This window comes from Calypte anna, chromosome 12, assembly GCF_003957555.1.
Source record: "Calypte anna isolate BGI_N300 chromosome 12, bCalAnn1_v1.p, whole genome shotgun sequence".
NCBI classification, from domain to species: domain Eukaryota; kingdom Metazoa; phylum Chordata; class Aves; order Apodiformes; family Trochilidae; genus Calypte; species Calypte anna.
Window position 1 is genome coordinate 2,087,321 of NC_044258.1, and position 15,165 is coordinate 2,102,485.

Below are 15,165 nucleotides of genomic sequence, written 5' to 3' on the forward strand. Positions count from 1 at the left end.
GAATAACCTGACTTTGATGTAAAACTGGCAAAAAAAAAATCAATCATGGAGATGGCAGCATGGTGGCTGGAACAAATTCTCTCTTGAAAGAGTAACATAAAAGACATGAATAAGAATCTTATTACATCAATCCCACACATTATTTATGTTTGAAATATTGCACATGTTGTCACGAAACCCTTATCTAGCACTTGGGTAGCTTGGATTTTACATGGATTAAAATTGCTTGCAGCACTTTACTATTTGAGGCCAGAGTTGGGGAACTGCTTATTGCTGATTACTGAATCTTTCTACATCTTGTTCACTACAATGAGCAGCTCAAAACCAGATGAAAAATGCTGGGAGGAATTAAAAAAAAGGCTCAGTATCCTAAAGAGCAGTGAAACAAATTTGTCTGCTTCAGATTTGGATGTAGGATTTTGCAGCAGCACAGCTCAAGGGTTTCTTTCAGAGATGGAAGCCAAGAACTTTCAGCTATCTGATGATTTTTGCTACCTTAGCAGGCATGAGAAGACTTTATACAGTTATAGAAGTACCTTGGTTGGAAAAGACCTTTGAAATCATCCAGTCCAACTGTTAACCCAGCACTGCCAAGACCAGCACTGACCCATGTCCACATCTACACAGCTTTGAGATCCCTCAGGGATGGTGCCTCCACCACTGCCCTGGGCAGCCTGCTCCCAGCACCTTAAAATAAACTTTATTGTCCTTCACGGGGCCAAGGCCACCTGGGGTTGTGAAGGACTATGAGGATGGAGAGGACACTGTGTTTTCCCACCTGGGTGTATGGATGGCAGCTCTGAGTGAGTAACCCCAGCCCTGCAGGAATGGGCACAGCTGTGCAGTGGCTCTGGGTGGCATGGGGACCAGCACCAGGGACCAGCATCACTCAGCCCTCAGCCAGGTGATTTCATACCTTGCTCAGGATTTCTTGCCAGTTTCCCACCAGCTTTGTCCTGTTGGAAGATGAGGCTCAGAAGGATCAGGTTCCCACTGAAGTGTCTCCAGCAGCCAGCAGCAGTTGGCTTTGTGCTCCTGCTCCCTTGGCTGAAAAGTTGATGTTGGTGAGTGGTTCCTCCCTGCTCGTGTTTCAGAGCTGCTCAGCATGGGACACTGTGCTGTTTATTTCTTATCTCTGCATGCATTTGCTGCTCTCCTGGATGTGCACCTCTCCCAGCTGTGCTCATCCTCCTGGGGCTCCCACCTCACCAGTGGTGATGCTGAGAGGGGAAGCAGTGCTGGCTGAAACTCAGCCCATGAGACTCAGCTTGGCATGGGGGTCCCAGCACCCCTGCAAGCTGCATAACTTGTGTGGTGTTGGTTATGTGGCAGTGTGTGGAGACAGCAGTTTTGCCCAGGAAACAGATAACAGGAAAAAAATGAGGGATGTCTGTAGGAGCATGCCTAAGATACCTTCTGTGATGCAGGTGTGAGGCAGAGAGCTCATTTGAGTCTTAGTGTGTAAACACAGAAGGAATCTCCTTTCAAGTGCCTGTTTTCTCTCCTTCCCTCCTTCTCTCTTAATTGCCTGGAAGTTCCGTATCAATAGGAGAATGAACTGTTCTGAAAAAGCATTCCCACAAGTGCTTAACAGTGGCCTGTGAGAATGATCAGAAATTGGCTTTCTCTCTTTCACAATTTAAAATTATTTTTTCAGTAGAAACCCTGAACTGTTTTCTAGGGAGTACTTTTCTCTGGATATGTTGAAAGAGCCATGTATTGTTAACAAGCTGTGTTTCCTTTTTCCAACGATGTGCTCTGACAAACATCTTCTGGGGTATCTTCAGTTTTCACTCTCTGTGCTTGTCCCTCCATGGGTATGGCCCAGGGAAGTTTGTGCAAGGCACCATGGGGAGATGTAGTGGAACAGAGCGACCAGGTGCCTCTGATCATCAGGAAGTGGGTGTGAGCCGCTATCAACTCCACCTGTGCCCAGTCAGGGCAGGGCCCCTATGGAGCATGTGCAAGACCATGGGGCCAATAAATAGTGAGGCTCACACCCACTGAGGCAGCTCATTCTAGAGCTAGCTGAGAGAGTGGCTGGTTGCTTCCTTAGCAGCAGAACATCTTTGCTAGTTCCGCACTGTGGGCAATAGATTCAGATCACATCCGAGTCTATATCACCGTATCAACGCATCGACTCCGGACAAGAGACTCCTTTCCGGCTACAGGGAGGTCACCATGGGGAGGTCACCATGAGGAGATCACCATGAGGAACTGACCATGGGGAGGTCACCATGGGGAGGCCACAATGAGCTGGTCACCATGAGCAGGTCACTCACCATGGGGAGGTTACCATGGGGAGGTTACCATGGGGAGGTTACCATGAGGAGGTTACCGTGAGGAGGTTACCGTGAGGAGGTTACCGTGAGGAGGTTACCGTGAGGAGGTCACCGTGAGGAGGTCACCGTGAGGAGGTCACCGTGAGGAGGTCACCGTGAGGAGGTCACCGTGAGGAGGTCACCGTGAGGAGGTCACAGTGAGCTGGTCACCATGAGGAGATCACAGTGAGCAGGTCACTATGGGGAGGTGACCATGGGGAGGTGACCATGGGGAGGTGACCATGGGGAGGTCACCATGAGCAGGTTACCATGAGGAGGTCACCGTGAGGAGGTCACAGTGAGCTGGTCACCATGAGGAGATCACAGTGAGCAGGTCACTATGGGGAGGTCGCCATGAGGAGGTCACCATGAGCAGGTCACTCACCATGGGGAGGTCACAGTGAGCTGGTCACAATGAGGAGGTCACAATGAGCTGGTCACCATGAGCAGGTCACTCACCATGGGGAGGTCACCATGAGCAGGTTACCATGAGGAGATCACAGTGAGCTGGTCACAATGAGGAGGTCATGATGGGGAGGTCACCATGAGGAGGTCACCATGAGCAGGTCACAGTGGGCTGGTCACCATGAGCTGGTCACCATGGTCAAGATCCTGGGCCTCCTTCCTTGTTTACTGCTGAGTTGGTGTCATGTTTTACACTGGTTTCTTAAAACCTGTGCAAGTGTCTGAAGTGTCTGTGGCTGACTCCTCCTGGGAGCGTTCTGTGGTGCAGCTTCCAGCCAGCCCTGCCCCTTCAGGCCCAGCTCTGCCAGGGGACAAAGGCACCGGCTCTGGGTACCGATCCTGGCTGCACCCCCTGGGGAGACCTTGCTGCATCTGCTCTGTTTCATATTCCACTTTGAGCTGCTTTTGTTTGGTTTTGACAGAGCGAGCTATTCCGACAACTCTTCTGTGAGGCTGCTGGGGATGTTTAACATGATGCTGTGGCTCCAGGGATGCTCATTTCCAAGGCATGCTTCTGTGGGAAGATAGGCTTGCAGAGGTAGTATCAGCATCTTTATTTTCTGCAGGGCTTACAGAACCTAATGTCCTGTCTCTTTCTGGCAGTTATTCCAGCCAGTGTTTTCCTTGCATTAAATAGTCAATAATAAGCAATGCAAAGCCTTGAGTTATGTGTGGATGGGAGTAATGAGGCAAAGGCTTGGGTTTTTTCCTCTCTGCATAAACAGTGAGTGGCAGCTTTGATAACATGATGCTTTCAGGTAGTTGCTGCTGTGGTTTACATCATTTTGGTATTTACTTATGCAATAAATTCTGGTTTTAGTCTTTCTGCTTTCCTATGGAAGGAGCAGAGGAAACGTTTAATGGGCAAACATGCCTAGGTTGCTCTCTTGCTTCTGTTTTCTTATCAGCAAAACATAAACCTGCAGCTTGCTGACAATGCAACCATATGGTAGCTCTTTCTGTCAAGCCCATTTTGCAATACAGATTAATTCTGACTGTATAAAGAGGTATTTTGGATTATTTTGTCTTAATTCTTGCATTACTCTTACATTTCAGTGTCTGGAAATGACATAGCCTGTGGCTGTTTCTGAACCTGGTATTTGGATGAATTAAGTGTGCAGTATGCTACACCTTATGTCCTTACTTTGAGGAGAGTTATTTGTCTGTTCATTTGCAGTGCCAGTGCCCCTCTTCTGGACTGGCAGCCATAGAACCACAGACTGGTTTGGGTGGGAAGGGTCCTTAGAGGTCACCCAGTCCAACCCCTGCAGAGAGCAGGGACATCTTCAGCTAGATCAGGTTTCTCAGAGCCCCATCCAAACTGACCCTGAATGTTTCCAGGGATGGAGCAGATGCCACCTCTCTGAGCAACCTGGGCCAGTGTTTCACCACCCTCACTGTAAAAAATGGTTTCCTTCTATCTTGTCTAACTCTGCTCTCTGCTGCTTTACAACCATCACCCCTTGTCCTATCAGTACAAACTCTGCTAAAAATTTTCCCCTATCATTCTTTTAGACCCTTCTAAAAAGTCTGTCCCCATCTTTCTTTTAGGCCCCTGTTAAGTATTGAAAGGTCTCGAGGTCTCCCCAGAGCGTTCTCTTTTTGAATATTATTTGAACACAGGGAATCCACTGTGAAGCCAAGCTAAAAAATGCAGTTGTATAAATCTTTACAAAAGATCATGGAATCATAGAATCATAGAATTGGCTGGGTTGGAAGGGACCTCAGAGATCATCAACTCCAACCCTTGATCCACTCCCCCCGTGGTTCCCAGCCCATGGCACTCAGTGCCACATCCAGGCTCTTTGGAAATATCTCCAGACACGGAGAATCCACTACTTCCCTGGGCAGCCCATTCCAATGCCTGATCACCCTCTCCAGAAAGAAATTCTTTCTCATCTCCAACCTAAACCTCCCCTGGCACAACTTGAGACCCTGCCCTCTTGTCTTGCTGAGAGTTGCCTGGGAAAAGAGCCCAACCCCCCCCTGGCTCCAACCTCCTTTCAGGGAGTTGGAGAGAGTGATGAGGTCTCCCCTGAGCCTCCTCTTCTCCAGCCTCAACACCCCCAGCTCCCTCAGCCCTTCCTCACAGCAATTCTGCTGGATCCCTTCACAGCCTCCTTGCTCTTCTCTGGACCTGCTCCAGCACCTCAAGCTCCTTCCTGAGCTGAGGGGCCCAGAACTGGACACAGGACTCAAGCTGTGGCCTCACCAGGGCTGAGCACAGGGGCAGAATCCCTTCCCTGGACCTGCTGGCCACGCTGTTCCTGATCCAGCCCAGGATGCCATTGGCCTTCTTGGCCACCTGGGCACACTGCTGGCTCCTGTTCAGCTTCCTGGCAATCCAGACTCCCAGGTCCCTTTCTGCCACTCTGTGCCCAGCCTGGAGCTCCCCATGGGGTTGTTGTGGCCAAAGTGCAGGACCCGGCACTTGGAATGTTGAACCTCATCCCACTGGAATCAGCCCAACATATAGATATGTATAAAGCTTTACAAGAAGCTGCAGAAGCAGCTGTAGGAGCTGGAAGGTGTTTGGCTCTTTGTGCCCTGTAGGAAGCTGGCTGATGGTGCCTGTTGGGATGGTGAGCAGTGGGCAAGGTGGTTTGTTCATCCTTTGCCAGTTAAATGAACAAGCAAGAGTCCTCACAGCTCCTGTTGAACTTCAGAATAAATTTCCAGCTTTTGGTTCATAGGGATGAAAACAAATAGGCAAATGAGTTTTCTCCTTCAGCTTGGGAATTGTGGTCAGTGTCTGGAAGTGTGAGGAGAGCAGGATCCTGGGAATGGAGAACAGGAGTGAGGAGCAATGGGAAGTGGGTGCTGGAGACACCCAGCAAGTCTAGGAATGATGCCAGGAGCTCATCAAAACTAAGCAACAAATCATGAATTTTGATTTTCTGTATAAGTGGCTGATAGGTTGTTAATTCTTTGTGTGTTCCTCCTAGCATTGGGTGGCATGAAATCTGTGTGGTTTGAGGTGCAGCTATTGCAAAAGCCACATGAGCAATAACTGGGAGTCTGATTCCATTTTATGTTTCTGGGTGCTAACAGCTACTGCAACCCAAGACCTGAACATCTTTTTTGTAGATGTTTAGAAAAGAAATAAAAGGAGTAAATCTGGTCAGCAGAAAAATTTGTGGTGTTTTTTGTTGCTTCATGGGGCAATGCAGCCTCACACACCAGCCTCAGATGAAAACAAAAATAGAAATATTTTTTATTATTATTACTACTACTAATATAATTCTTGATTGTAGTAGATTTAGTCAGTTGAACATGCCTGAAGAGTACTCAAATGATAAATCTACTTGGAACATCTGCTTAAATAAACAGGAGGAAGGAAGCTTACCAAAACAATGATTTTCTGGAGATGGAAGGGTAACATTCACCTAGCAAAACAGCAAGTAACTGCAAGAACATTATAGAGAGGTAACAGAGAGGGAGTCTAGAGATTACAGGAGAGATTTTACACGTGAGTTATTAGAAGACCATTGCTGAGGAAAATCAGGGCAAATTTTATCCAGGGATACTAAACCAGGCTTGGATAAAATTCCCAAAGTCACACAGCAAAAATCTGTCTATGCATTTCAGTACAGGCATTTGTAAAAAAATTAGTGACAGATTTAATGTCTTGACTTCAATGGGAATAAATTGTGTTGGAAAACTCTTGGATGTAGAGAAACAAGATAAACCAGGTGCCTCGAGTTGCCAGAGAGTGGGTGTGAGTCCACCTGTGCCTGGTTAGGGCAGGCCCCCTATTACCAGGGGGCCAATAAAGGTGGGACACACACCCACAGAGAGAAGCTCACTCTGGTGTGAGGCAATAGAGAGGTCAGCAGCTCGTAGAGCCTCAGGAGCAAGAAAGGCTCCTCCCGCTACATTTGGTGGAGAATGCGGGCAACATACAGACGTCTAAAGAAGCAGCAGTGTGAGGAGCTGGCAACAGGAACATTCTCCCTGATTTGAAAAAGTGCCTGGGCTAACATTCTCCCTGAAAGGTATGACCAGCAAGCTCTTTGGATTGGAAACCCCTGAGCAGAGGGAAGGCAAGATAAGGATTCTCTCTTTGGAAACCCCTGAGCAGAGGGAAGGAAGCCAGGAGGATGGAATCCCATGAGGAAGGGTTAAATCCCGTAATCCCATGAGGAACCAGCAAGCTCTTTGGAAACCCCTGAGCAGAGGGAAGCCAAGAGAAGAGCAGATACAGGAGGCAGAAGAACAACTCAAGTCGGAAAGGCAGAGACTTTGTGAAAAGTGCCTGGGCTGACATTGAAGGGTTTGCCTAGGCTGCAGCAGTGTGAGAAGCTAGGGTTAAATCCCGTAAGCTGTAAGTGTATGTTTGTATGTTGGTGTCAGTGGAAAAAGTTTGTATGTTAATGTTTAAATCCTGTAATCAGTGTTGTGTCAGTCGTAAGCTAGGGTTAAATCCCGTAAGCTATAAGTGTATGTTTGTGTGTCAGTTGATGTTTGTATGTTTGTAAGCTAGGGTTAAATCCCATAAGCTATGAGTGTAAAAAGTTTGTGTTAAAATATTTGTATCCTGTAATCAGTGTTAAAATGTTTGTAAGCTGGGGCAAACTGGGAAAGCTTTGCTGTAAGGAAAAAAAAAAGGGGGGGGGAGGGGGGAAATGTAGAGAAACAAGATAAACCAAGTGCCTCGAGTTGCCAGAGAGTGGGTGCAAGTCCACCTGTGCCTGGTTAGGGCAGGCCCCCTATTACCAGGGGGCCAATAAAGGTGGGACATACACCCACATGCACCCTCACTCTGGTGTGAGGCATGGAGAGGCCAGCAGCTCATCGAGCCTCAGGAGGAAGAAAGGCTCTTCCTGCTACACTTGGAAAAAGAAGAAATGGGGTTTCTTCCCTGGCCAAAGGCAGGTACCTGAAATGCAGCTGGATCTGTGTGAAGGCAGAGATGCCTTCAGAAGCTCACCTCTCGTGAGCCTCTGGGGTTCCTGCCACACTTACATTCATTAGGCTGCAGTCTTCTGGGACGACATTGTGCATTCCAGCCCTAGCCTATATGAGGAAATATCCATGGCTTCATGGGACGTGGGCTGTTGGGAACCTTTATAGTGCTGAAGGGAAGAAAAAATTTTTTAAATCCCCAGCTGAGGGATGCTGAGAGGTCAGTGACATGGAGAGGGTTTCATCACAGGGTCAGGAGCACCTCAGCGAGCTGGATGTGTTCCTCAGGGTGGTCAAGTAATTCAATTAAATCTGTCCTGAAAGATAGGACCCAGTGCTAAATGCTGTGCTCTTTGGAGAGAAGAGGATGAATAATGAGTCCAGGTAAACTGGGATGTCTGCTGAACACATCTGATGAGAGCTGCTGGGGAGGCTGCTCAGCAGATAAGACCTTGGATCAAATTTGGCTCTGAATTCCTTTCTACATCTCCTGCTGAAAGCGACTCTCAGCTGGAAGCATCACTGGTGTGAACTATTAAGTATGTGACCTGGTATCTAAAAATAGCCCTGGAAGTGTAAAATGCACAAAGGTAGATATTCTGCAGCTTGGGACAATGCTTTTTCAGATGAAGTCTCAGAGTGATGAAGGTTAAAAGGAAAACCCAAACTCACAACACTTGTGAAGTGAGGAGGCTGCTGGCCAATGCACACATCCCATGTGTTCCAAGTGGGATATTGGAGGGAAGGACAAGAGATGGAGAGAAATGACCCCTGAGAAAATACTTGCTCTCATTGAGAGGCAAATTGCTGCCTTAGGAAGACACCAAAAAAAGTGGCAAAACAATCAGAAATCATCTGTGTGGGATTAAAAAAAGCATATTTTTAATAGTGAGCCCTCAGTGCATATAAACATAGCTTAGACCAGTAATTGTCACTGTGCTTTTCCTTTGGTCTTTAGCTGAGATTTCTTTGGGTTTTGTTTCCAGGAGCATAAGCTGGAGGTGGGAAGCATCCCTGTCTGCTGGGTCTGATTGCAGAAGCTTGATGCTAATGCCAAGGGAGGTTTTTAAAGAATTAAAAATAAATACAAATCTGCTATCAACACAACATTCTGTTGAGATGCTCTCAAGGAGGTTGTTGAAGCTCTAGGTTTCTTTTTGCTTCTAAGTGTAGGAAGCATTTGACCTCTGAATTTTTTTTGTGTCATCATGGTGCTTGCAACTCTGGTCTTGCTGCTGCAACCCAGTTGCCTCTCAGTCTGCTGAAGTCATTTGGAAATTCCAGAAAAAGATAGGGAACTTGGACTCTGATGCAGTAGCAGTGCTGGTATTTAGTAAATGTTAAAAAAGCCCCATAACTGATATAAAGTGGTTTCTAGATTCTGTAACTGCACACATGCAAACCCAGAGAAGTGGATTTATTGTTGCTACCTTTGAATTGGATATTATATGTTGCCTTAATGAGGACTCATTAAAATTTGTATTTGAAATGAGTGTGAAGCAAGGAATGTTTAATAAAAACCCAATAAACCCAAACAAAAACCAATAAAACCCAACGTAGGAAGTTAGTGGCTGCCATGGGGTGTCTGAGAGGAGGCCAGTTCAGGACTCAAAGAGCAGCTGTCTGAATGACAGAGAAAGGGAAAGGCCAAATGAATAAAGCTGCACTGGAAATGAAGTTTGTCACTTGTCACTGGGCTGTGTCACGGTGCTGTGTGTCTCTGGCTCTCCCTGTGCAGTGGATTTCCAACCTGCTGCTCCTTTCAGCCAGGGCTGACACTGCTTCTGAAGGACAGGAAGGTTCTGCAGGGTCAGGAAAAGATGCTGACATGTAGACTGAGCTCTGTAATCTAGTTCTTGGGGTGCTGGTGCTGAGGAAGATGTTGGGAATAACCCAGGGCTGGGGGATTTCAGCCCGAGTCCAACCTGGCAGGAATCTGTAGGAGACCACGAGTCCCAGGATGACTCTTGGTTTTTTAAATGTTAAATAAGTGCCAGTCTGGGTAGGTGATGTTTCAACACCAGTACAGCCCCACTGGGGGCCAGAGCAGTGCTGAATGGCACTGGGGGGGGTCTGGCTCTGGAATGGTGCTTGGCAGAGCACTCAGCAGCACCCAGCCTGGGCTCTGTTCCTTCTTTTGACCACTAACTGGGACTGGTTTACAGCCTGGGCACAATAAAACTGAAGTGGACCTTTGCTTTGGACTCTGGCACTGCACTGGCTCTCTGTGTTTCTGTCCTGCAGGGCAGTGCAGCCGGGTGTCCCCTCCCCAGCTGGGCACTCTGCACATCATTCATGGCAATGGCACAGCCCTGGGGACAGTGATCACCTTCCAGTGCCCTGCTGAGCACCAGCTGGAGGGAGCAGGCATCATCTCCTGCATTTGGGAAGGGAACAACACCCACTGGACAGCTGGAATACCCTCCTGCAAGCGTAAGCCTCCTTCCAAACCAGTCCCAGCCCCTGGGCTGCATTCTGTTCTTTTTGCCCTGCCCATCTCCTCCAACTTTAAGGTTAATTCTAGACACCTGTGCAAGGAAAAAGACAAACTCAATTTCCTTCAAAGTTGCCCCTTCTGACTGTGGTTGCACTCCATGTGTGTTCTGACACCATTCATTGCTGAGACACAGGAAAGTCTCAGGTTCATGCCTGAGCTCATGTCACCAACTGTACCCTCCTTTAGAAAATGTGTAGAGCTCACCAAGTCATGTGCAAGCATATTTGCAAACCCTCTAAATCCCCTGGCATCCTTTTCTGAAGAAAGTTTTGCTGTAGAAGAAGCAGCAGGATTTTTTGAACGATTTTAGGTTGTTGCCTGTGGGAAAGTTACCCCATTGACAACTAGCATATAAATGGCAGCAACATCAACCACCTTTCATGCTATGTTCCTTCTTATTTATTCTAAGGTTGTTAGCAATATGTCTAGAAGTAGACCCAAGGAAAACATGGTACCTGTGTGCTTTGAGAATCTGTCTGTCTCAGACTGTATAATTTTAAATCCCTGGTAGATGGATGGCTCTTAGAGACAACTCAGCTATTCTTATCTGTCATTTGAGAGATTGCATTAAAGAAAAGTGAGATAAATCCTCCTCTCCAGAGGCTACAGAAACATAAAAGCTTTGTGTGGAGCTCAGCTGAAGCATTTCTGATGCTGGGCATTGTGATACTGGGAGGAATTCTGGAGCCAGACACACTTAGTGCTCAGGATGAGGTGGCAGTGATCATCACCACATCCCCACTCCTGCTTTTCTCTGGGTACCTGATGTCCAACATCAGGGCACTGGCAACATTCAGCCCTTTTCCATCCTGCATCCTTCCCAGAACAGAGGAAGACCCATTGTTTTCTGCCTGCCAGACAGGATGTAATTATCTTGAGCTCTCCTGGCTCTAATGTCTTCTTCAAACCTATTTATCCTTAATTTGGTTTTGCAGCTCCTGCCTTTGTTCACAAGTGCTTGTAAGAGTCTGCTAGCTCATCCTTCTGCACTTGGAATGCTCATAAAATTGTGCTTTTACTAACAGCATGGTGTTTAATTAGTTGTAGTGGTGAAATACTTGTGAACAATTCATTAGCAGCTTATAAATAGGGGAATTTTAAATAGCCCCATTTGAGGCTCTGGCTGGAAGCCAAGGTGTTCTGCTATCTAAACACATAATAATGTGGCAGTCCTTACTGAGCTATTATTAGCAGAAGTGTAAAGCAGGTAAGTTTCAGCATTGCTTAGTGAGAATGTGAAAGATAAATTAATGGGATGACCTCAAAAAGTGCTTCTGTCTCTCCTTTGCTGCAGCCATATCAAAATATGAGACTTTTGGATTTAAGGTGGCAGTGATTGCTTCCATTGTGAGCTGTGCCATCATCCTGCTGATGTCCATGGCTTTTCTCACCTGCTGTCTTATCAAGTGTGTGAAGAAAAGTGAGAGGAGGAGGACTCAAAGGTATGTCAGAAAAAGATTCCTAAAGCTGGGGTAAAACTGTACATCCTATGGATTCCATTGCTCTGATAGCAGAGAGCTTTAAAGAACTTTGATGCTCACAACACCACAATGATGGCAATTACTTAAAATCCTTAATTGATAAGTTAAGCACAGAAAAAGCACAGAAAGACCTGGAATTCAAGACTATTTAGGCACAGATGAGCTCAGTGGGCCTGGGCAGATCTGGATTTACAGAAGCTGAACATACACACCTCTTATTTGCTGGCCCAGTCTGTCTCTCCTTGAGTCACTTAGGACTGGCTGCATTTCTTCTCTCCATCTCTTCTCTCCTCCTCTCTCTTTCATTTTTTCCTTTGCTCTCCTTGAACACTGCTGGGAAAATTAATATACCCATGTCAGAATCTTCAGAGCCCTGACTCTCCATGCAACATCCTTAAAGCCCATTTTCCTGCTTCTCATTCCCAACACTCCCAGCTCAGGGGGTGGCTGCACCTTGGCTTGCTGGCTCCTGCTGTGCAGACAGTAAAAACTCCACTTTTGGGTGATTTTAAACCTCTTCTTGTGTCAGAGAAGTGTTTGGAGTGAGGTGGGGTAGTGGTGGAGCAGGCAGACTGGGGAGGACACTGGTGAACGGCTTTCTGCTCTGAGCTGTGTTTTATCTGGAGCTGCGTGGGGACCAGCTTAGGGAGGAAGTTCCATCATTCCTAAATCTGATTGTAACCAAAATACAGATTTTCTGTTTCTGCTGAAAGGATTATGTGAGGCAAAAAAAAGCAAGTCTTTGCTGTCATTTATAATACTAGGTTTTCACTGAAACCATGAAATAAATGTTGAAATGAAGGGGCTGAGGGGCATTTTTGGAATCACCGCTTTTCTTTTTGATAAGACTACTGCTATTAAAGTCCTTGGTTTTAATTTATTTTAAATAGAGTTTTGTCCAAATCAGTTGATCATATGACTCTGATGACTTGATATGTGCTCTTACAAAAGAAAAGCCCTTCACACCAGATGTTTTGACCTGGTTCTGTCATCAGGATGTAAAATGATTCCCTTTGTTGGGAGCTCCTCTGCTCCTGGCTGCCCTCTGCCCTCCCATCCCTGCCTCCTGAAGGAGCTGGGGTCACTGTGTGGCTTGGGGACACTGTCAGAAGCAACTGAGATGATGGGAAAAGGGTAACACATCCCCATATTGCCCCCTAGCCCATGCTGCCAGGCGTCAGCACACAATGGGGGCCTGGAGGAGGTTCCAGAGGCCACACGATGCCCCAGGAGACAGGATGCAGGCTGGGTAACTGAGCACAATCTGGGAGTCCTGGGCAGGGGGATAGCTGAGGTGTCTCTGAGACCATCTCTGAAAGCAGAAATCTCTACCAGGGAGGTTGGGAGGGTATCCTCATCTTGCCCTTAGCTTTGAAGCCTCCTGTCCACTTTTTGGGGCTCTTTTAGTTGTCCTACTAGAAGTGACCTCTGACTGCAAACCTGTCTTGCCAGGCACAGAAATACTTGTATTTCTGATTGCCAGGTATCTTGTGTTTTATCCTTGCATCTGGAGAGAAAAAAGGACAAGAGCTGCTGAAAGTCCTGACAGAATTTGTCCTCCTTGCAGCCCTTGTCCCACCCCCTGAGCCGAGCAGAAATGGCATCAGGATCAGCATCACCACCCCTCACAATTTCATCCCATCCCACCAGCTAGTGTGACTGCCTGTGATCATGTGAGCCTTAGAATTCTTTTAAACACAAGAAAAGGAGCTGTGGTTGTTTTGTTTTTTGTTTTTTTTTGCCCCAGAGCTGTAAAGAGCAGCATGAAAATCACCTTGAGCATTTCCAAGAGGAAATTGTGAAGGCAACCAAATAAGCCCTGCAAAGGCAGCATTACCTGTCCCCTCCATTTTTAAGTTAATTTGTTTTCTCAACCTGCCTGGTGATTTTTTAACACCTAGGAATGGCAATGCAGCAAAAATTCAGAGTTCTTTTTTTAATTTATTTTCTGAAATAATTTATTCCACAAAAGGGGGATGGTCTGTAGTTTTCCCATGGAGAGCAGTATCTGACATAAGGTGTCACTGATGAGGATCCATGAGAACACTGACACAGTTATTGGGGTTTAGCTTCTTTGAACTACCCAAAGGTGCTCAGGTGCTTTTTGTTTGCTTGTTTGCTTTTTTTAGGAATGCAGGATAATACCTAAAGGAATTCTTTTACAGAATAATATTTATGCTAAATAAGAACCCCTCAACTTAAGGTATTTCAGCAGGTATTTAAGACTGGAAATTTGGCTTAAACTTGAAGTTCAGCAGGTGTTTGAGTGCTTTCTTCAGGTCAGCTGGATTTAAATTTAAAGTCCAGTGAGGGAGGGCTGTGGTCAGATGGCAGCTGAGATACACAGATGTTAATCACCCTAAATCCCATTTCAGCCTCTGCTCTCTTCACAGAGAAATGCAGCTGTGGTACCAGCTCAGAACTGAAGAACTGGAGCACATGCAAGCTGCTTACTTTGCTGTTAAGGGAAGAAACAATAACAACAACCAGAAACTCAGGAATAAACCTGTATTTGCTGATGTGACTAAAGTGGCATATGATAACCAAGGCTTCTACAGGTAAGGCTGGTCAAATCCACAGGGGCTGGGTGAGTTTCTTGAACAGATTTTTTTAGAAGGAGGATTCCTTTCAAATGCATTTTAAAGGGATGCCCCTGAGGCAGAGCTGATGCCAGGGCCACCTCCCTCCTTACAGCTTCTTCCCCCCCAAGCAGTGCTTGGTTAAGCTTGGTCTGCAGGGGAGGTTGTGCCAGGTTACCTGGAGAGAGGTTTTTAATTGGCTTTGTTAAACTGATGCTAAACTGCATCAGGGAAATCACAGCTCTGGGTTGGTCAGTGGCATCAAGGTCCAGCTTGCTCAGGAAAGGGGCACCTGGGGCTGTGGCACCAATCAAGGTGAGCACTGAGCATCTTTGCTTATCCCTGGGTGACCCCAGGACTGCCCTGAGGAAGAGTGGTTTGTACAGGACAGGTCCTCAGGGGCAGTGCATGGAAATGTCCTCTCTGAAACACAGAGCATCACTGGGGGTCAGACAGGTGCTGCTTGTGTCAGTTCCAAATCACCTCTGAACATATCCAGATGTGGTACTCTGGCTGTGTTGCTGACTTGGAAAATAAAAATCCAATTCTCTCAGGGAAGCCAATATAAAATAAAGCAAAAAGACATAGTCAGGGCTAATGACTGTTTTGCTGTTACCAACCATATAAACACGTGTCATCCTGTCTTTTATGTCCTTTGGGTTCTACTTTGTTGTCATGTACAATAATATATAGCTCAATCCATGTTTAGTTTTAATTCACTGCTCACTTGCTCAGCTTCTACATGCAGCAGTGACTGTGATTTGTAGTGGTTACTTGCAGAAAGCAATTTTATGCAGATTATAAACCTCCTTCCATGTCACAGTGCAGCTGGAAATGCTATTCAAATGGAGCTTTTGCACAGGAGTCTGATGGCTGCCTAATCAATTTCTAGCTTGGGGTCATTTGAGAAAGATGTA

The 15,165-nt window shown here is 46.5% G+C and overlaps 1 protein-coding gene across 2 annotated transcripts in view; it reads left to right on the top strand.

Annotated features, from left to right (window-relative positions):
• Nucleotides 1–15,165, top strand: part of SUSD3 (sushi domain containing 3) — a 34,040-nt gene that overhangs the window by 10,158 nt on the left and 8,717 nt on the right. For both annotated transcript variants that reach the window (XM_030458520.1, XM_030458521.1), the window contains exons 2-4: nucleotides 9,936–10,124; nucleotides 11,483–11,630; nucleotides 14,063–14,227. In XM_030458520.1, the coding sequence (XP_030314380.1) occupies nucleotides 9,936–10,124; nucleotides 11,483–11,630; nucleotides 14,063–14,227 (502 nt within the window). The remainder of the gene's footprint in view (nucleotides 1–9,935; nucleotides 10,125–11,482; nucleotides 11,631–14,062; nucleotides 14,228–15,165) is intronic.